General features: G+C 42.0%; 1 protein-coding gene across 9 annotated transcripts in view; it reads right to left on the bottom strand.

The window, feature by feature from the left end:
• The window catches only part of APC (APC regulator of WNT signaling pathway), a 344,325-nt gene that overhangs the window by 148,351 nt on the left and 173,195 nt on the right, over positions 1–22,779 (bottom strand). For all 9 annotated transcript variants that reach the window (XM_033929104.1, XM_033929106.1, XM_033929103.1 and 6 more), the window contains one exon: positions 8,981–9,089. In XM_033929104.1, the coding sequence (XP_033784995.1) occupies positions 8,981–9,089 (109 nt within the window). The remainder of the gene's footprint in view (positions 1–8,980; positions 9,090–22,779) is intronic.

Below are 22,779 nucleotides of genomic sequence, written 5' to 3'. Positions count from 1 at the left end.
ACAAGCTGAGGGAGGCAGACAGTGCAGGCACGCGAAATCGCGCGAAGATCGCCAAAAACAGCACGGGGGTCCGCGGAGCTATCGCTCTAGGCTGCCATCAGCCACGATGACGTCACTTCCTTCCTATCCACCACCTCTTCTGAGAGACTGTTCATGCATCTACCACACCTTCTGAAAAAAAATATTTCCTTAGATTACTCCAGATCCTATCACCTCTGAACTTCATCCTATGCCCTCTCATTGCAGTGTTTCCTTTCAAATTAAAGAGACTCGACTCATACGCATTTACATTACGTAGGTATTTAAACGTCTCTATCATATCTCCCCTCTCCCGCCTTTCCTCCAAAGTATACAGATTGAGATCTTTAATTCTGTCTCCATATGCCTTATGATGAAGACCACATACCATTTTAGTAGCCTTACTCTAGACCGACTCCATCCTTTTTATATCTTTTTGAAGGTGCGGCTTCCAGAATTGTACACAATATTCTAAATTAGGTCTCACCAAAGTCTTATACATGGGTATTAATATCTCCTTTTTCCTACTGGTCATACCTCTCCCTATGCAACCTAGCATCCTTCTACCTTTTGCCATCATCTTTTCAACCTGTTTGGTCACCTTGAGATCATTGCATACAATCACACCCAAGTACCGGTCTTCTGTCATGCACATAAGCTCTTCACTCCTTAATCTGTACCGTTCCCTTGGGTTTTTGCAGCCTAAATGCATGACCTTGCATTTCTTTTTTTTAAATTTTTGATATTTATTAGTTTTCAAACATAATAAACATATCATACAACTCAAAGAGAACACCATCCGTACTATCACAAAATCGAATGTCTAATAAAACTGTATAGGAATACAACAACATCTACATTCCCCCCAAGAAATACCTCCTCCCCCCATCTGCAAAGAACATGGAACAGGATCATACATTCTTCTATATTTCTAAATACACAATTTCTGAGTAATAAAAGTCCAGGTTTGCATTGATTGCAAATAATATCCCCCACGTTTGGCCACATACAATTCCATTTTCCCCATCAATGATAGTTTCACTTTCCATTCACTCGTATCAAGCACCAGTGGCTGTTTCCAGTAAGCAGCGATGAGGCATTTAAATGCCGCCAGCCCCATATGCAAAATTTGGGTTTGCCATCTGGTCTCACAAATATTAGACATCCCCAGTAGGCTTGGGGGGTAACAGGAACCCCCAACATTAGCGATAAAGACCCCATTACAGCCCACCAACAAGGGACTAATACTGGGCACTCCCACCAGATATGCAAAAAAGTGCCCACAGCTGCGTGACACCGCCAACAGGTAGCTGACGATTGAGGATACATCTTATGAAGCCTCTCTGGGGTATAATACCACCTACTCAATACCTTATATGCATTCTTCTGTATAAGCACGCAAGTGGATGCCCTGCCCACCTCCGCACATATGAGCTCCCACTCTTTAAATGTAAAGGAACAGTGTAAATCCCGCTCCCAGTGACTTTGAAAACCAAATTTCGGTGCCTCCCGACCCCTTAAATATTGATAAATTGTAGAGATAGGTCTGGGCACTCTTGCAAAGTCCCCCAAAGTTGTTCTAATTGTTCAACCTCAACTAAAGAAATCTTCTCTTCATCCTCTAGCACAGTGTTTTTCAACCTTTTTACACCTATGGACCGACAGAAATAAAAGAATTATTCTGTGCACCGGCATCAGTCCGTGGACCGGCGGTTGAAAAACACTGGGCTAAGTCGTGGGCCAGACCCTGCCCATCTCTACCCAATCTCCAACCCAGACCCCGCCCCCATAATAGTACTAATGGTAACACTATTTTTTCCATTCATTTTTCACAGATACACAATATAATCTTATTAACAACACGTCAGAGAGAAGACTTCCGGTTCAGGCGCAGGACGTGCGTAGGAGCCACTGCCCGTGGCTTTATGCACTGAATCAGTGAGGAAGAGGGAGCTGGCTCGAAGATAACGCCGCATCAATCGCACCGTGGACCGGCGGTTGAAGAACACTGTTTTGGGCCTGATGCACATGCTGGCCCAGTGGACCAGCATGGGCCTGATGCACATGCTGGCCCTGTGGACCAGCAGGAAATTTCTGTGGACTGGCACCAGTCCATGGACTGGTGGTTGAAGAACACTTCTCTAGCAGACATAAAGTGCTTCACCTGAAGATAGGCCAAATAGTCCCCAGCCCTCACCCCCTGAAGCTGTTGTAAAGCCTCAAAAGATACCATGATCCCCAATCTCAAGAAATCTCAAAATTGAAGCAGCCTTATACGTCCCCACCTCTCAAAAACAGGATTGGTTTTACCCACTTCAAATTGGGGTTCCTCCCTCAAGGAAGCTGTGGAAGTCACCCGCCCATGATTGCATTCTTGTTTAGTTCTATCCCATAGTTTAATCAAGTGTAAAATATAAGGATTATTAGTCTCCAACTCCCAGAATTTAGCAGCCAATCGTCCCTGGGGCACCATGATCTGCTCCAACTGAACACCTCACTTGTGGGAGCCTAGGTCCCACTCCAATAACATCTGCAACTGTGCCGCTTGATAGTACCAATAAAGGTTTGGAACCCCTTTTCCACCCCTAGCTCAATCTGCCCACATCACACGTTGTGAAATTCTGAGCGCTCTACTCTGCCAAATAAATTTCCGAAATTCCGCTTGTAGTATCTTAAACGTCTGGGGCGGTATGGGAATTGGCAACATCTGAAACAAAAATAGTAACCGAGGTAGAATATTCATCTGGAGAACAGCGAAACTTTCCCCCCAAGAGAGCCAAAGCCCCTGCCAGCAGTGAAGATCCGACCGAATCGTAAGAATAAGTGATCCGTAATTAACCTCATACAAACAAGTCAAGTCTCTAGGCAGGTAAATCCCAAGATATTTAAGGCTCTTAGTTACCCACTTAAAGGGGAATTTGCATTAAAGTGCCAAATCTCTGTCTTCCCCCAGGGTAAGATCCATCAGCTCAGTCTTATCTAAGTTGATCTTAAAGCCAGACGTCTTCCCATAATCCTCAAAAATACCTAGCAACTGAGGTATAGTGCGGTCCAGATCTATCAAATACAGGAGGATATCGTCAGCAAATAATGCTATACGATGTTCCATGCCACCTACCCTAATCCCACTCAAAAGGGGATGGTTCCAAATCAACACAGCCAGTGGTTCTATAGAGTGCAAAAAGCAGGGGGGACAGTGAACATCCCTGTCTAGTGCTCCGTGCGATGGAAAAAAATTCTGTGTAAGATTTATTAATTCTGAGACAGGCTCTAGGTGCATAGTACAAAGCTCTAACCCACTCACTAAACGGCCTCCCAATTCCCATTTTCCTCATTATTGCCCATAAAAAATCCCATGAGACCCTATCAAAAGCTTTCTCAGCATCTACCGCCATTACCGCCACTGGGTCCTGTTCCTGCTTCACCCTCCACATCAAATGCAGGGTGCGCCTAATATTATCCCCCACCTGTCTTCTTTGGATAAATCCAGATTGATCCATATGGATCACTAGGAAGCAACTTGCCCAGTCGTAGAGCCAGGAACTTTGCGATCATTTTCGCATCTACATTCAACAGGGAAATAGGTCTATAAGACCCGGAAAGTGTTGGATCTCTACTAGGTTTCAATAAAATTGTAACACCTGCCTCACTCATAGTACCAGGCAAAAGGCCCTCCCCTTCTGAACCCCATTTATTAATCGTACCAACAAAGGTCCTACCTGATCCCCAAACTTCTTATAAAAATGACTCGTGTACCCATCTAATACAGGTGATTTCCCCGGCTTGGTTTCCCAAATGATGACCTTGCATTTCTTAGCATTAAATTTTAGCTGCCAAATTTCAGACCATTCTTCAAGTTTCGCCAGGTCTTTCTTCATGTTATTCACACCATCCAGCATGTCTACTCTATTGCAAATTTTGGTATCATCTGCAAAGAGGCAAATCTTACCCAACAACCCTTCAGCAATATCATTTATAAAAAGATACAGAACCTTGAGGCACACCACTGGTAATATTCCTTTCCTCAGAGTGATCTCCATTGATCACTACCCTCCGTTGCTTTCCACTCAACCAGTTCTTGACCCAGCCCATTGCTTTGGGATCCATCCTGAGGGCACTCAGTTTATTTATTATACGTCTGTGTGGAACACTGTCAAAGGCTTTGCTAAAATCTAAATACACCACATCTAGTGCACATTTTCTATCCATTTCTCTGGTCACTCAGTCAAAGAAATTGATCAGATTTGTCTGACAAGACCTACCTCTAGTGAATCCGTGTTGCCTCCGGTCCTGTAATCCACAGGATTCCAGAATCTTCATCATTCTCTGTTTTAAAAGTGTTTCTATTAATTGCTTATCACAGAGGTCAGACTTACCGGCCTGTAATTCCCTACTTCTTCCTTACTTCCATTTTTGTAGTGAGGGACCACATCCGCTCTTCGCCAGTCCTCCGGTACCACTCCCAACTCTAGAGACTCATTAAAAAGGTCAGTCAGCAGAGCTTAACAGAACTTCCCTAAGTTCCTTCAGCACACTAGGATGTATACCATCCAGCCCCCATAGCTCCTCACGAACACAAACCTCTGAAAATCGATCAGGGTCTGTTACTCTTCCATTCCCTATTCACGTTTGTCTTCTGCGGCCCATTCCCGGCGCTTCAGCCGTGAACACAGAACAGAAATATCTGTTAAGCAATTCGGCCTTTTCTTTATCAGCTTCTGCATATTCTCCCCTTCACCTCTGAGTCTCACTTTTGCACTTCTTCCTATCATTAATATATCTAAAAAATGTCTTGTCAGCTATTTTTTCTTCCATTTGCATCTTTGCTTTCCTGACTACAAGACCAGCCTCTCTTAACTTTTCCAGATATTTTTGCCTGTCTTCCTCTTTCTGCGATTTTTTGTAGTTTATGAAAGCTAACTTCTTATTCTGGTTTAAAATTTGCTCTTTCTCCTTTTTAAACATTATCACTAGCAGCCTGGGTTTACTCTGGTTAAGGTAGAGTCCATCTTTGTGTAAAAGCCCACTCCTACCATTTCCTAAGAAATCTAAAATTCGTTCCTGCACTTTGTCTCATACATACCTAGATACTCTGGAGCACAGCCTCTCTCTTGGATCCATGCATGCGGAAAAAATAGCATTTCTGAGAATGCTACCCTAGAAGTTCTAGATTTCAGCTTTTTACCAATAAGCCTAAAATTTGACTTTTAGAACTTACTTCCCACACCTTCCTATGTCATTGGTACCTACATGAACCAGGATAGTCATCTCCTCCCCAGCACAGTCTCAAATTTTTTCTAGGTGATGTACGAAGTCCAATCACCTCCACACCAGGCAGGCAAGTTAATAAGCGATCCTCACATTCACCAGCCACCCAGCTATAACACTCTTAGCAGCTCCACAATAGAGAATTACATGGGGACAAATTTTTCCCCATTGCCGCGGGATCTCATTTTCCCATCCCATCCTGGAGAGTTCTTTTCCTGTAACTCCCCTGTTCCTACAAGCTCTGTCCTCATCTGCACAAACCTCAAACACTTTAAAATCATAAGTGTTCAAGGCTTGTGCAGTTAAGGCTGAGCTTACAGGAATGGGGCAAGGACAGGGACAGCAACAAAACCCATGGGGACAGGATGAGGAAGTTGAGCTCCTGCGGAACCAGGGAAAAATTTGGCCCCATGTCATTCTCTACTCCACAGCTTTGTAAATAAAATTTAAGGTGATGCTCAAATCTCTTATTTTCAAAGTCAATCCCTGACCGATTTGCTCCTAATAGTTATATACTTTCATTGATGGAGATCCTCACAAAATCTACATATAGTAGAATCTCAGTTATCCGGCACCCATGGGGATTGGTGAATGCTGGATAACTGTAGTTTTGGGTTATTTGAGAGCTAATGTCCAAAATAGGGTCTCCCTTTCCACCTCACCTCACTCTATCATACCCACTTGTAGGTCCAGCCTCTTCTTCCCTTCTTTCTTGGTCATTTTTTCTTCCCCCTTCTCCCCCACTCCCTTACCCAAAGCAGCAGAGCAGGTTCTGACAATCCCCTTCCTCCCTCCATTCCCAAAGCAGTAGAGCTGGTCCTAACAAACCCCTCCCTCCCCAACTCCGTTCTCAAAGCAGCAGAGCCGGTCCTGACAACCCCCTTTGCTTCCTCCTCCCACACTCACTCAATCACTCACTCACCCAATGCTGTAGCCGGTGAGCAGAGGAAGAGCCAGTAAACAAGCAGCTTCTGGCCAGCCCTGGTAGGGCCCTTCTTCTGTTGTGTCACTTCCAGAAGTTGCCTGTTTACCGGCGCTTCCTCTGCTCGCCGGCTGCTGCTACAGTGTCGGGTGAGTGACTGAGTGAGGGAGGAGGGAGAAACGGGATTTGTCAGAACCGTCTCTGCTTCCGTCTCCACAATGCTTGTGACGTATTGCCCCCACGATGAAATTTTGGTGCTCTTCAATTTGTCAAATTGCCACATTACATCTTCTAGGTTTACAGAGATTTGTTTCAGTTTCTCTGACTCATCAGCATTGAATACTATTTTCAGCACTAGTATTACCCCCTCATCTTCCTTGGTGAAAACCAAAGCAAAAATTCATTTAATCTCTCTGTTATGGCCTTGTCATCCCTAAGTGTCCCTTTTACCTCTCTGTCATCTAAGAATCCAAATGATTCTTTTTACCATTTTCTTGCTTTTATAAGTTTTTATAATGTGCTTTTGCCTCCAGTGCAATCTTCTTCTCAAGGTCTCTCTTTGCATTTGACTTGCCATTCCTTATGCCGATTCTATTATTTTCAGTCACATTCTTCTTCCATTTCCTGAAGAATTTTCTTTTTAGCTCCAATAGCTTCCTTCACTTCACTTGTTAACCATGCTAGCTGTTGTTTGGCCTTCCTTCCTCCTTTTTTAATACATGGATATCATCTAATCTGGGCTTCCAGGATAGCATTTTGAATAATATCCATACCTAATATCAATTTTTGCAGCTGCTCCTCTGAACATCTCTGGGTGGAAAATCAAAATCTAGGACCTGAAATAATTTGACCTGAAGTTCATCCTCCTTTTTCAACTTAAAAGGATGATAACCACCATTTCCTTGACAAAACAGGAGAAAAAGAGAGACTCAGGCAGGTCGAACCCCTCCTCTGAGAGTTAATCTAACTGTTCCTCAGACTCCCATGATGTATCCATGTCAGACTCAACAGAATAGTTCTATTGGAACTTCTGAGGTTGCACCTGTCTGAGCTGGCTGGAAATATATCCACTCTATGGGGCTAGGCGCTGAGGTGCCTGGTCATGCCTTGATCTCAAGGAAGCTTCTTTCTCCAATGTCAAGCGGTGCCTTGCAAGGGAAGGCACAGACACCTAAGCCTCTCAAGGTAAAGGTTGTCAGGGACCATTCCATGGATGTGTCATGGACCTTGAGGTTGGAGTAACTGAGTGCTGCGGTTAGCTCATGTGCTCTTGATGCCCAAACACTTTAGAGCTATAACAAGCCTGCTAACTCCTCCCTCAACATAGCCTGGCTGGTCTTCGAGAACAAGGCTGGGGCTGATGTTGATGTGGAGACAGCCTGCCGAGTATCAATGCAATATTGGAAGTAGCATCCTGACTGCATTATGGCTGCAACAATGGCACCAGAATTACAGAGGGGGGCAATCTTCTCAGCAATGGCACTTACCAGGTGCTAGCAATGCTAATGTCCTGGAGCTCCTGGCACCATGCATCAAAGGTGACCAATGCCGATGCTTCTTGGCCTTCACCTAGTATACCTCAGAGGATGGCGCTTCTGGTGCTTGCTAAAGAGGGAGGTGGAGACTTTGTCAATTTTAGTGCACCCCCAAGTGTCAGACAATACCCTGGCAGCCATTGGGGTCAATGTTTCTGATGCCAATGTTGACAGACCAGACTTTGAGAATCCAATAAGTTCCCTCAAGTGGGCCTAACATGCCTTCTGTGCTCTTTTCTGCATTTTTAAACAGAGAACACAGTTGGATAGGTCATGGTCAGGCCCCAACATACTGCACACACCAATTCTGTGCATCAGTGAAGCATATCTTATGAACTTTTGAAGTTACTGGGGGTCTTCTGATGCACGTCAAAAAGAACAGTGCCTAAATCAAAAGGCTCAATGGTGAGACCAAAAAGGGGCTTCCCTCAAACTGAGCTTGGTGTCCTGGCCTAAGGCGACCTTGGGAGCTGTGAAAAAATAAAGAAAACCTAAAAGTACCGAAAACATTAAAAACATATGAGAGGGAAGAAAACTAAATTGTATGAGAACATGAGGAAAAACACGGGCAACAGAATGCAACTTCCTAGCTCCACTGAAAAAACAAGACTGAGGGTCCCACACATGTTTTGGCAGGGAGGCACTTGTGCATGCATGGTGGGACCACTGTTAAAAGCCTCAAAGTTATAAAGCGCTGGGTAGCATTTGCACCAGGTTCTGTCAGAATGATGTCACCCAACTGTAAGAATATCATTGACCTACTTGTCCTTGGAGAAAAACATTATAGCTCCCCCCTCCCCCTCAATGTGATTTAAGATAAAATGTAGCATGTTTGCTAAAAAAAAATAGAATTAATAAGAAAAATGTTTTTGTGAATGAACAAGTTAATGAAAAATACTGGGCTGATGAAGAAAACCAGTGAAGACTATTCTCATTGATAGTGATTTGAGAATATCACCTTTGACAGGTCCAGGAGAAAGATAATTATTGATCTGAAAGGTTTTTTTGGATTATGTTGGTAATACTATAAAAATAAAGCATTTTCATATTATGCATGAAATCCTATCTTTAAAAAAATTAGGAACTAGAATAACTGTACCAAATTCTGGCCAGATACTATCAGATGTCTAATTCTCTACAGCTATAATATACTTAAAGGAAAATGGAGAGGTATGATTCATATCACACACAGTTTAAATTATATGTTCAAATGCCTGTACAAATAAAGGTTACTCACATTTTCAGTCAGAGGGAGGCCATCTATCCTCTTGGTAAGATTCTGAAGCTGTGAATAATACCAGTCCTTATCTTTCTCTTCCTTCTCAAGCTCAGCAATTAATAGTGATCTACAAAACAGGGAAACAAATGCATTAAATACCCAACTCATTCATCACCAGCAAATATAAGCAAAACTAGATTATCAACAATTTTGGCTGCACCAAGAATACACAGTAAAGTTTACATCAGTTAAGTAAAAAGGGTCTTCAAATACCGAGGCTGTAGGTGCATGTGTTAAATCAGTCAAATACCCTCTGTATAAACCTTTTTTTCCCCACCCTGCTTTCTGCGGCAGCCAAATAATGTAATAAAGATACTGGGAAAGCAGTACCTCTATTGACTGCATACATAGAGGTACCATCATTTACAAAGAAACCAAATGGGCGTACTATATTCTCCTCAACAACCAAACTGTGAGGGCTACAAATTGGATGTCACATTGGCGCAATGCTTCCTGGGAAGATCCCCAATTTCTCTGTTTCTTTAAGAATAAATTCAAAATAAAGAGAAACCAAAGATGTCTGTCAAAAAGGAGCTAAGAATAAAAATTCTGAGATCCTTTCAGAGTCTTATTAAAATGTTGGTCACCATCATCATGAGAATTATGAATTAAGGCATCATTCACTAGTCTTCTAAAGGAACAGACAACAGGTACACTTCTGTATCTCTCTTACAAACTGTTATCTTGGGTGTGCTCAACCCAAAGGACGATTCTGTTCATTACATTCTAATCTAGCGACCTTTTCTTTTTAAGGGGGGGGATCCTAAGAGTTAACAGAGCATCAGGATGATATTTTTTCCTTCCATGGACAGCTCATAGGACTGGATCTTGACAGATGGCCCATTTCCACAACTAGTTTCCCGACACACATTAATATTGCAGATGAGGGAAGAATAAGGACAAATTTTCCTTTCATGCTATCCAGTTATTCCCGTCTGTCAATGATATATCCCAGATAACAACCATAAAGCTGACCACGTGTAAGAATGATCTTTTTTCACAATATGAGGACAGTTTGAAAAGTTTGGTAAAAAAACAACTTAAATATTTTTTTTTAATTTGACAAAACCTAATTTTTTGACAGAATGGAAAAACTGGACACTCATTGGACTAAGTGTACAGGCTGCGATAGAGACTATGTTGAGAAATATAACTATTTTAAAATATTTGTTTAACTTGGGTATTTTTACTGAACTTTTCAAACCACCCCCTCACAGTTGCCTACCTCTCACTTGTGCTCATCTTGTTGAGCAGATAAGCACAGAAACTCTCCAAATTAGCTAACACTCTGTTCTCCTTTCCTATGCATAATCACAAAGCTTTGCAATAATTTAAATAGCTTTCAATTCTAGCTTGATTATTGATTATACATCTTGCCTTCTACAACCCCAACAGAGTTTGCTAGACAGACCAATTTCACTAGGAATTCTCATTTTTACTGTATTTGGTATCCTGTCAGACAGGCCCAGATGCTAGGTAAATTCTATGCTAGGTAAATTCTAACAACCAATCCTAATATGGTTGTTGCTTTTTAAGAACATTACCAAATAGCTATGGGAGTACCTGTGTTTTGGCCTATATTCCCACTTATCACAATATCATAGGTATTCCTCACTTACAAACACAGAGCCTCTTGTTCCCTCATGATTAGCCACCAAGCTCAGGTGTGAATAAACATGTGGATAAAAGGTTGATATAGTGTGTCTAGATTTTCAGAAAGCTTTTGATAAAAAGTTCCTCATGAGAGGCTCTTGAGAAAATCAAAGAGTCATGGGATACGAGGCAAAGTTCAGTTGTGGATTAGAAATTGGTTTTTAGATAGAAAACAGAGAGTAGGTTAAATGGTCATTTTTTTCAAAGGAGGAGAGTAAACAGTGGAGTGCCGCAGGGGTCTGTACCGGGACCGGTGCTGTTTAACTTATTTATAAATGATCTGGAAATTCGAATGACAAGTGAGGTGATTAAATTTGCAGATGACAGTAAACTGCTTAAAGCTGTTAAAACACATGCAGATTGTGAAAAATTGGAGGCATACCTTAGGAAATTGGAAAACTGGGCGTTCAAGTGGTAGATGAAATTTAATGTGGACAAATACAAAGTGATGCCCATTAGAAAGAATAACCTGAATCACAGTTACTGGATGCTAGGGTCCACCTTGGGGGTTAGCACCCAAGACAAGAATTTGGGTGTCATTGTAGACAATACAATGAAACCCGCCCAATGTGTGGTGGCAGCCAAAAAAGCAAACAGGATGCTAGGAATTATTAAAAAAGGGATGGATTTGAAGTTTTCTCTGGTCCCGGTTAAACCGGGTGTGAACGCCTTTGTTCAGAGGGCCATCTTTGTGGGTATAAAGACTATCTTACAATGTTGGTTGACTCCACAGACGCCTACTGTCTCTCACTGGCGGACTCATATGATCCATCTGGTGGGATATGAACGCCAGGCTATTCCGGACTTGAACTCTAAACAGGGTACATTATTTCTTCGTTGTTGGATGCCTTTCTGTTCTACTTTGTCACCCACAGCTAAGACTCGTTTGTTATATTGATAACTCACATGCTTGTTTGATGGAGTGGCTGTTCCCGGGGAGGGGGGGGGGGTTGGTTGGTGGGTGGGTAGGAGGGGTTTTGTACACTGTATATTGCTTGTTTTGTCTATTTGTATATCGGTTGGTTTATTGAAAACTTAATAAAATAGATTTAAACATTAAAAAGGGATGGATAAGACTAAGAATGTTATAATGCCCCTGTATTGCTGCATGGTTCGATCTCATCTGGAGTACTGCGTTCAATTCTGGTCTCCTTATCTCAAGAAAGATATAGCGGCACTAGAAAAGGTTCAAAGAAGAGCAGTAAAGATGATAAAGGGTATGGAACTCTTCTCATACGAGGAAAGATTAAAAAGGTTAGGGCTCTTCTGCTTGGAAAAGAGGCAGCTGAGGGGAGATATGATTGAAGTCTACAAAATCCTGAGTGGAATATAACAGGTACGAGTGGATTGATTTTTCACTCCATCAAAAATTACAAAGACTAGGGGACACTCAATGAAGTTACAGGGAAAATACTCAGAAAACCAATAGGAGGATTTTTTTTTCCACTCAGAGAATAGTTAAGCTTTGGAATGCATTTCCAGAGGTAGTGGTAAGAGCGGATAGTGTAGTTTGTTTTAAGAAAGTTTTGGACAATTTCCTGGAGGAAAAGTCCATAGTCTATTACTGAGAAAGACATTTGGGAAGCCACTGCTTGCCCTGGATCGCAACAAAAGAATAACCATTGAGTTTCTTGTTTCTCTAGCCGAACTGGTGATTAAGAAGAATTTTTGCTGCTTTGATGATAAATTTTTTGAGCAAATACATGGTGTAGTGATGGGGGCTATGCTGGCCCCTTCTGTGGCATCACTCTACATGGCCAAATTTGAAGCCAATGTTATATATCTCTCTTGTCATTATCAGAAGATACAAACATGGAAGCGGTATCTTGACAACATATTTTTTCTTTGGAATGGTACTACAGATGAGTTAAAAATATTCCACAGTTGGTTGAACATGCAGAATCTGCATTTGAAATTTGATCTTAAACATCATGATACCTCATTTGAATTTTTGGATCTATGGATCTATAAGGTGAATAATAAATTATATACTACTCTATAAGAAACCTGTTGAATGCAATACCTTGTGCGCTTTGAAAGCTTCCAACCATACCATCTAAAGTATAACTTACCTGAGAGACAGTTTTTAAACTAAACCTTAAGTTTGTATACCACATCCTCTCCACAAATTTAGAGCTCGGCACGGTTTACAGGAATTGATATAGAAAGGAACTCCAATGAAGAGTTGAAGGACTTAGTAAAGAGAAAGTTTAGAGGGACTTAGTATATTGAAGAGGAAGGAGGTATTACATTTTAGAGAATAGCCAAGTTTTCAGATGTTTTTGGAAGAGTTGGAGGGAGTTCAGACTCCAAAGCGGGGCAGCAAGGCTATTCCACAGCTCAGTGATCCTGAAGGAGAGGGATATCCCTAGTTTTCCTGCATGGGATATGCCTTTTAATGAGGGGAAGGATAGTTTGAATTTTTGAGGGATCTGGTGGTGTTGGGATTCGAGGAATTCCAAGATAGTGGAAAAAGGGGGGGGGGGGGAAGGATGCCGTGTAGGATCTTGAAGGTTAGGCAGGTGCATTTGTAGTGAACCCTAGAGATTATTGGGAGCCAGTGAAGCTTAGACAGAAGTGGGGAGACATGGTCAAATTTACTTTTTGCAAAGATTAGTTTAGCTGCGGTATTCAGAATCCGCTGAAGTCTATGAAGGCTTTTCTTTGTTAGGCTTAAGTAGATGGAGTTACAGTAATCCAGTCTGGAAAGAATGATGAATTGTATGAGGACAGCAAAGTGTTGTTGATGGAAGCAGGATCTCGCTTTCCTTAGCATGTGAAGATTGAAAAAGCATTTTTTACCAAGCAGTTGAGGTAGTCGTTGAAGGACAGTGTAGAGTCAATGGTGATGCCCAGAACTTTGCTTGAGAGCTTGAGCTGCAGTGTGGTGCCAGAGGATAGTGGGATGAGGGTGGGTAGCTGATCTAATTTTGGGCCGGCCAAAGTAGTTTTGTTTTGGTCTCGTTCAGTTTCATTTGTACGGTGAGAGCCCAGGATTAGAAGTTCGTTATACATGAAGAAATGTTCTCAGAGAGGTTATTGAGGTTTGAGTCGGTCTCGAGGAGGACAAGTATGTCGTCAGCGTAAGAGTAAAGTGTTTCTATGGGGGATAGTTGGAGGAGTTTCAGAGAGGGCATATAGATGTTGAAAAGAATAGGGGATAGAGGTGAACCCTGAGGAACTCCACAAATCGGTTTCCAAGGGGAGGATGAGGTGCCATTCATGTTAACGGTGTAAGAGCGGATTTGTACATCCTTGACTGAGTTAAAGGAACGATCTAAGATCTTAGAACATCGGTTCCTTGAGCGAGGATACCCCAAGAGTTCCATTAGAAAAGCATATCTGAGAGCACGTTATGCTCAAAGAGATCTCTTGCTACAATATCATAATAATGAAATAACTGACAGAATGGTATGTATTACCCCTTTTTCCACTCTATCGGGAGAATTTGCTGCCATTATAAAAAAAAAACACTGGCATATTATTCAGCTTCACCGGTGTTTTCAAGAATCTCCCCTTTTTTGTATGTAAAGTACTAATACCTTGATCGATGAGGGCACACATACCTCATGTGGGAACTGCCAATGGTGCAAATGTAACATAACAGGATCATCATGGAGGGATTCCAACTCAGGGAGGAAATTCTATTCAAAAACGACTTCTGATTGTAATATACCTTATGTAGTTTATATGATAATCTGCCCCTGTAATATGCTTTATATAGGCAGGAGTAGTCGTCAGATTAAAATAAGGCTTGCAGAACATAAGTCCTGTATTACTACTAAATATCTTCAAGCTCCTATGGTAGCTCATTGGCTTGAGGCAAGTCATACTATGGAAGATCTTAGATGGCGAGTGATCAAAGTCATTAAAGTAGGGTGGGAGGGTGGCAACATTGATAGCTATCTTAATTATCTTGAACAAAAATGGATCTTTGATCTGAATACGATTAGTCCATACGGATTGAATGCTGAGGTAGAATGGATGTCTTTAAACTGCTTTAAGTTTTCCCACGTCTAGCTTGGTGCTCTTATTGATTGGTTTTTGAGAACCACATGACAAGTAAATATTTAAATGACTATTCAGAAAACAACGCCATGTTGAGAATGATACAAGGCTGGCAAGCGGGTCTGATAACACAGTGAGAAGTTAAGCTTTAAGAACTGCTTTAAAAATTGTTTATTTGAAAAATGATGTTATGGAGTTTATCCTCTGATACCCTGATCTATTTGATTTACTTTATTTAGGGGTTACTCCTTGAAACAGCCTTAGCGAAACGTGGATCTATGTTGAAGCCCCATTCAGCTATGCATTATAGCTAAGTTATTAAAATAATTAATTAAATTAAAATATTTAAAAGTTTAAATGAAAAAATGTGAAAAATAAAATAAAAGCTTATAAGTAGGGTGGTGGTTGGAATGTGACCGATGAGGAGACATTGAAATCTGCACCAAAACAGTTTCGAACTGGTATAGATGTAGCCGCTGAGGTCTATTCCCTCCTATCAGTAATTATGTGAAAACCTACTATTTGAAGTTGTTTTGAAACCTCTGGAAATTAATGCAATCAGTTTATTGGAGGGAGTTGAGATTATCAATATGAATATTTGAGATTTTTGGATATTATTTATTTAAGTGAGGACTGTTTCTATTGCTATTGCCCTGGATCGGTAGCATGGAATATTGCTACTCCTTGAGTTTTGGCAGGGTACTAGTGACCTGGATTGGCCACCATTAGAGAACAAGCTACTGGGCTTGATGGACCATTGGTCTAATCTAGTAAGGCTATATGTTCTTAGTGACGTTGTTTCTTCAACATGCAGCCTCTTAAATCCCCATGCCCTTGACTGGTTTCACAATAGTGGCAGTCTGCTAGCAACAACATATTACCGCGAGCCCCTGGCCTACAGTTTTGCTTTGCTTCTATTCATGGTTTTGTCCTGATCCATTTGCTTCTGGGTTTCTTTTTTTTTTTTTTTAATTAATTTAACATAATTAGAAACAAAACAAACTATTTTTCCAGAAAAAAGGATATCATCATAAAGCAAAAATCATAACTGTAGGAAATTAGAAAGTCATGGGATAGGAGGCAATGACCTATTATGGATTAAGAACTGGTTGAAAGAAAACAGAAAGTAGGTTTAAATGGCCAATATTCTCAATGGAGAAGGGTAAATAGAGGAGTTCTAACTACTCAAAGTAGCTGAAAAAATATCACTAGAATCAAACTAGCAGTATGCAACAGTTAGTAGGGGAGGAAATGCCTCAGAACCCCATTAGGGAAGAACCTTTCTCTAACTAGAGAGGGTTTAGATCAGTGGTTCCCAACCCTGTCCTGGAGGACCACCAGCCAGTCAGGTTTTCTAGATAGCTTTAATGAATATGCATGGAGCAGATTTGCATACCTGTCACTTCCATTATATGCAAATCTCTCTCATGCATGTTCATCAAGGCTTTTGGCACAGGCAGTGAGCACTTCTTTTGCTGAAGGTTTTAAGCTATCCCTCCATATCCCTGAAGCAGCCTCCTGGCGAAACGCTTTTGGCCATTGTCAGAGAGTGTTAGGACTCGAGCCTCAACAAGCCACAGATAAAATAAGTCTTTGTGTATAACTTACCACAACTGTTAACAGCAGCTAACTGAAGCTTAACTTGTGCTAACAGCAACTAACAACTTTTTAGAACGGTATTACTAATGCTAAAGAGGTTGGGGTGTTTGGTTTTTTTTTTGTGAATGTACATTTAAATACCAGCTGTAACATAGGCGAGAGGAGGTTTCTGTGCCAACAACGTTACCTATACCCTTTCTGGTTAGAGAAGGTTTCTTGCCTAATGTGGTTCTGAGGCTTTTCCTCCTCTACCAACTACTTTGATTCTATAGTGACATTTTTGAAGCTAGTTTTGAGTAGTTATAATCTTTAGCTGTGCAAGGGTTGTTTAGAGCGTAAATAGAGGGGCTCCTTAGGGGTCTGTGTTGGGACTGCTGCTATTTAACATACTTATCAATGATCTAAAGATGGGAATAGTTAGTGAGCTAATTAAATTTGCTGATGACCCAAGAGGATTGTGAAACATTGCAAGAGGACCTTGTGAAACTGTGAGACTGGGTGTCAAAATGGCACATGACATTTAACGTGAACAACCCGAACTATAGCTACATAATCTAATATAATAAAAATGGTAGACGCGCATGCGCACTAAAAAAAATCGTGTTCCCTGAGCTGTCCCGTTTTTTTTAGTGCGCATGCGCGGGTTGTACGTCACCAGTCAATCGCCTCCACAGGCCGGACCGCAGCCAAACGGACCGCGGGAAGGGAAAGGGGGAGGGGAGGAGGGCTTCGAGGGAGCCGGCTGTCGGAGGAGGGCAGACGCGGGCCCAGGATCAAGTCCAGCTGTACAATCCTGTCCATTAAGCCGCCGCGGCTTTGAAAACTGCTCCCTTAGTTACCGCGGGAAGGGAAAGGGGGGGGGGAGGAGGGCTTCGAGGGAGCCGGCTGTCGGAGGAGGGCAGACGCGGGCCCAGGAGCAAGTCCAGCTGTACAATCCTGTCCCTTAAGCTGCGTCAGCGGCTTTGAAAACAGCTACCTTAGTTCTTTGTTCGATTTTTTTTTTAAGTTTAACGCTGCCGCCATGGCTCCTCTCACGATCCCGGCCTGTGTCAGAGAAGGCTTCCGACGCAGGCGGGATCGTGAGAGGAGCCGCGTCGGCATCTTTAAACTAAAAAAAAAAAAAAAACCAGCAAATAACTAAGGGAGCCGTTTTATCTGCATGCTGCTACGAAGGAACAGGTGAAGGGGGAGGGAAATGCTGATGCTGATGCACAGGGAGCAGGCAGGCATGGCAGGCAAACAGGGGGAGAGGGAAAGGGGCTGCTTTGGGGGTAGGGGTGTGCTGGGGGCACACAGCAATCATGAGCAGGGGATCACAGAGCAGGCAGGCATGGCTCAACAAGGGGAGAGGGAAAGGGGGCTGCTTTGAGGTGAGGGGGTTTGCTGGGCCAGCAGCAATCATAGGGGGGAAAACAGAAGGGGGCCACGGAGCAGGCAGGCATGGCACAAAAGGGGGGCAGGGGCATTGGAAAACGGGGCTGTTTTGGGGGGAAGGGTGTGCTGGGGGCACACACCAAGAGATAGGCAGGCATGACGCAATGGAGAAATACAGGCAGGCAGGGCACAAGGCAGACACACAAACAGAAAGAATGACAGACAGACAGACAGCATCCAAGCACAGAGAGAGAAAGGGAAAAAAAACAGTCTACTCTAGCACCCGTTGGACAGGGGGGTGAACGAAAGAGATGCTGATGGACAGGGGGGGTGAAGAAAAAGGAACGGAGGACTAATGTTGGACAGGGGGAGAAGGAAACAGGTGCTGCTGGACAGGGGGGGAGGTATAAACAAAGGGAGAAGGGCTGCTGCTGTGCATAAGGAGAGCAGTGAAGGGGTGGTTGGTGAACACGGGGAGGTAAAAGGAAGGGAAAATGGAACAGGGGGAGCAGGCAAGGGGGTGATGATGGACAGCCAAGGAAAAAGAAAGGCAGAAATAAAAAAAGCGACTAAGGAGAGAGAGAAAGAAATATAAGACAGACACACACACATATGTTCTAGGCACCCGTTAATGTAACGGGCTTAAAGACTAGTAATAATAATAATATTAAACTTTATTTTTCTATACCGCTATAGTCAGATGACTTCTAGGCGGTTCACATCGAAAGAAGGCTGGACATTCAGCGAATGATGCAGGGCTCCACAATTAGGAGTCACTGCCCAGGAAAAGGATGTAGGCATCACAGATGAGGATATGTTGAAACTCTTGGCTCAATGTGTGGAGGCAGATAAGAAAGCAAATAAAAAGTTAGGAATTATCAGGAAAGGAATAGAAAACAAATATGAAAATGTTATAATGCCCTTGTATTTATCAATTACATGGCCGCACCTCGAATACTATGCGCAATTCAGATCACCATATCTCAAAAGAGATACAGCAGAATTAGAAAAGGTACAGAGAAGGGTGTAGAAAATGATAAAAGGGAAGTGCCGACTTTCCTATGAGGAAAGGTTAAAGCAGCTAGGGCTCTTCAGCTTGGTGAAAAGATGGCTTAGGGGTGATATGATAGAGGTCTATAATACATTTGAGTGGAGTGGAAAGGGTAGATGTGAATCACTTGTTTAGTCCTTTCCAAAAATACTAGAACTAGGGGGCAAGCAATGAAGCTACTAAGTAGTAGATTTAAAACAAACCAGAGAAAATATTTCTTCACACAACATGTAATTAAACTCTGGAATTCGCTGGCCAGAAAATGTGGTGAAATTAGTGATCTTAGCGGGTTTAAAAAAGGTTTGTATAATTTCCTAAAAGAGAAGTCCATAGGTCATTGTTGAGATGGCTTTGGGGAAATCCACTGTTTATTCCAAAATATAAGTGCATAAAATCTGTTTACTACTTGGAATCTAGCTAGGTACTTGAGACTTGAACTGGCCATTGATGGAAAACAAGATACATGGTTTGATGACCTTTGGGCTGTCCCAGTATGGCAATTCTTATGTTTTTGCGTTACTCTCAATAGAAAACAACAATTATCCTTTCTCAGCTCCTCAAATTGTGAAGATCCTCAGAAATAACAAGAATGTGAAAATAAGTAAAATACAATAGCAAAAAACAAAAAACAAACGCTAAGGTGGTAACAAATAATAATGCCCATTTATCTTACACTAATTCAGGGGTTTCTCCAACCACTGCACAGGAAACTTATTATCCAGAAAGAATTTAAATATATAAGGTCATAGAAAACATATTTCACACATTTTGCAATTTAACCAGACATTTAACAGGAAAAAATAAAAAAATTAGCAGGCTAATCCTTTCCTCCTATTTCCTGCTCCTCATACAACTTCTTCCTCTCACATTCACATCTGAATCCTGTCTGAACTTTGCCTATACGAGTTTGCTCCCATCCACTTTCATCCACTCTATTGTCCTCACTTAGACCCATTTTTATTCCCCTCGTCACTTTTTCTACCCCCTCCTTATCTTTTCCTCATCATGCTTCTCCTATTGCCTAACAGTTTAATGCACTGCCTTGTGCCTAAAACCCCTCCTTTGGGTATAAAGCATATTAACAAAGGGAAGAGACAGGCTACGAATATACAGACAGGCAGCACAGAACTTGTAGGAAACTCTGTAGCCTATATGACTGCTCCCTATAATTTTTAAATGATCCAGCAGCTAGCCAGGTCTATAACTGAGCCATCGAAAAGCAAATTGGAAAGAATACTGAGTTCCATTTCACTGCAGTAGCTAAGAAGGCAGGAAGGACTGCAAAAGATTTTATTGCTGCTGTTGTGAGACACAAACAGAAGCAAAGTGCCCATGAGCTTTGAAAGAGAAGCTATCGAATAAGAGTCACACGAGACCAGGTCTCACTCAAGAAAATCAACTGTGTTATAGGGGGAGGGGCAGGGAGAGAAATCATGCACAGAATCTGCTGCAGCTAGAATCAGAGACAGGAGATTGCTAAACATACACAGCATGCGGCACTAGTCCAAAATACTCTAGTAACCTTATGCCCCCCTCTTCCCACCCTTACTGCAGACTAGTGCCACCCCGATTCACAACTCGAATCGATTCACACCGATTCACTTCAGATGAATCGATTCAAATCGATTTACCATAGACAAAAAAATCGGCCTCCCCAATTTGTTGACTGACCCTCCCCTACTCGTCCCTAAAGCAGGAGCGGCAGCACTGCCTCTTGCTGGCCTGCCGCTCCTGCTTTAAATGGCGAGTGGGGAGGGTCAGTCGGGAAGTGCTTCCCTGCTGGTGTCCGCTTCCCCGCATCAATTTACCTAATTTCAGCAGCCTGCATAAGACGCTGGTGTCAGCATAGCTATTGCTAGCATTCAGCATTTTTCAGTTGGCAAAACTAATGTCAAGCGAAGGCCTATGGGAAATTATATCAATCTGACTCTGGCATGTGAATGCAGATAGACCCTGAGGGCAGGGAGACTGTTTTAAGTAGCCCTAATTAAATCATGATTAGCTAAAATGTGTTATTGTGTTAATGTCTGATTAAGAGGTGCTTAGGACAATGGGTCCAGGTGCACAGATAACTAAAGTTAATCAGAAACTATTGTCAGAGACATACTGAAATACAATATATGACTAACAGCCTACTTTTCTCCTGTCTACGAAGGAGGGGGGAGATTTAACTTCTATTGAAGCTCAATAGATTCTGGTTTTTAGAATAAGTTTCCAAACTATAAAAGCCCCCTGCAGCATCACCCCCCCCTCCTCTTGGCTCTTGGCACTCTGGTCCACTTCTTGTTTCTCTTGAGCTCTCTCTTTCTCTGTCTATCTCTCTGTCTATCCTTCTCTTTATGGAACCCAACCCATCCCCCCTTTTTTCTCTCTCTCTCTCTCTGGCTCTCCTTAGAACTTCAGACTCTCTGTCTTTTTGCCTCTGAACTCTTGTAAGGCAGGGAAACTGCTTTGCTCTCTATTTAATTGTAATGCTTATAAATATTGCTTTTCTGTAAGCCTGTTTCTATAATATATTCTTTATGCAAATCAACCTCTGCCTGTGTTTCTTATTGGATTCTACTCCTGGTGAATCTTCTGTGAGGGAACTGAACCTGGGACCTGGGCGTTTGTAAGGGCGCCTCTAACGTAACCCCCACCAACCATACATTGTGGGCCTGACTAACAATCCTTACATTTTGGGAGCTTGTCTCGATTCTTCCTGATGATTTCATCTGGGTAAGTAGAATCAATTTTATTTTTTCTTGTAGGTAGGCACTGGTGCAATAGGATTATTAGCTGCCTAAGACAAGGTGAGAGAGTGGTATTTTCCCCATCAAAAGACTTTGTGCAGTATAGACAGAGTGAGATAGAAATCAAAAGACCTTGGAAAAACCCTTAGATTGATTGTACATTATACTGGATGACACACTGGTGAAAAGTTCCAGTAATATTGTGGGTTTATACTTGGTGAGATTTTATTTATCAATAGACTTTGTATTTTTGATTGACAGACAGAGTGAGATAGAAATCAAAAGACCTTCTGGAACCCTTAAATTGTTTTAGACTGGATGACCATTTGTGAAAAGTTCCAGTAATATTTCTGGGTTTTATATTTGGTGAGATTTTACTATCAAGAGGCTTTGTAGTGTTACCATGTGCCAGTTGCATTTTATGCTTTGCTTTTATATCGGCTTGCTAGAGGGTGGTTGCATGTAAGAATATTTTGAGCTGATCTGAAAGAAAAGCATGGTCCAAAATTAAAACAGTCACTCAATTAAGACACGCCACATCTGTACTAATAACTTTTACTTTATCTTGTGCTTTTAATTCTATTTCTTGTCAGTCTCTGCCCTGGTGAAAGGCCCAGTGCACACTGGACTGGAACTGGCATCTCTCCTCTTCTAACCGACTTCTTATATTTTTTCTTGCTAAACTTCTGCCTGTAAATTTCAGGTAGTAACCTTTGCATTTAAAGTGTGGGCAAGTGTGGGCATAAGTGTATTATTTATGCCAATGACTCTTGCCTAAGACGCTTTACCTCATTTTTTTCTACCTATTAACTAAAGTCTCCCTCCTTCATCAGTGGGAGCATTTCAATCTCAAAGGCTACACACAGACAGGGATGAGCAAGGACCACGTACCAAGGCAGACTGCAGCCTCAAATATGAACCCTTTTGATATTCAAGAACTCACAGATATTGTACACAAATATTTTGACAAGAAAGGGGGTCCATATGAGGGTAATTTTCCAGAAAACACATGGCACGATACAGCTGGCTCTAACGATCTTTGCAAGCTGCCATACCTCTTCTGAATTGTCTTCTCTCTGCCGCGGTCCAGCCCCTTCTCTGACATCAAAGGAAGCATCTTATGAAACAGTCTTCCTTTTTCCTTGCATCTTGAATAGGATCATATGAAATTTTGAAAGTGTATAAAAGCTTACAGGCTTTCTAGTGTTTATTAACGAGATTGAGTATTTTACTGTTGTTTCTTGGTATGCTTTTAATGTTGTATGTTATGATGTTCGGGACAAGGTTTCTTTAAAAGATATCATCATAAAAGAGAAGAAAGAGCATCTTGATAGTGAGAT

The sequence above is a fragment of the Geotrypetes seraphini genome, chromosome 1 (assembly GCF_902459505.1).
Source record: "Geotrypetes seraphini chromosome 1, aGeoSer1.1, whole genome shotgun sequence".
Taxonomy (NCBI): domain Eukaryota; kingdom Metazoa; phylum Chordata; class Amphibia; order Gymnophiona; family Dermophiidae; genus Geotrypetes; species Geotrypetes seraphini.
This window is presented reverse-complemented; position numbering and strand designations above follow the sequence as displayed.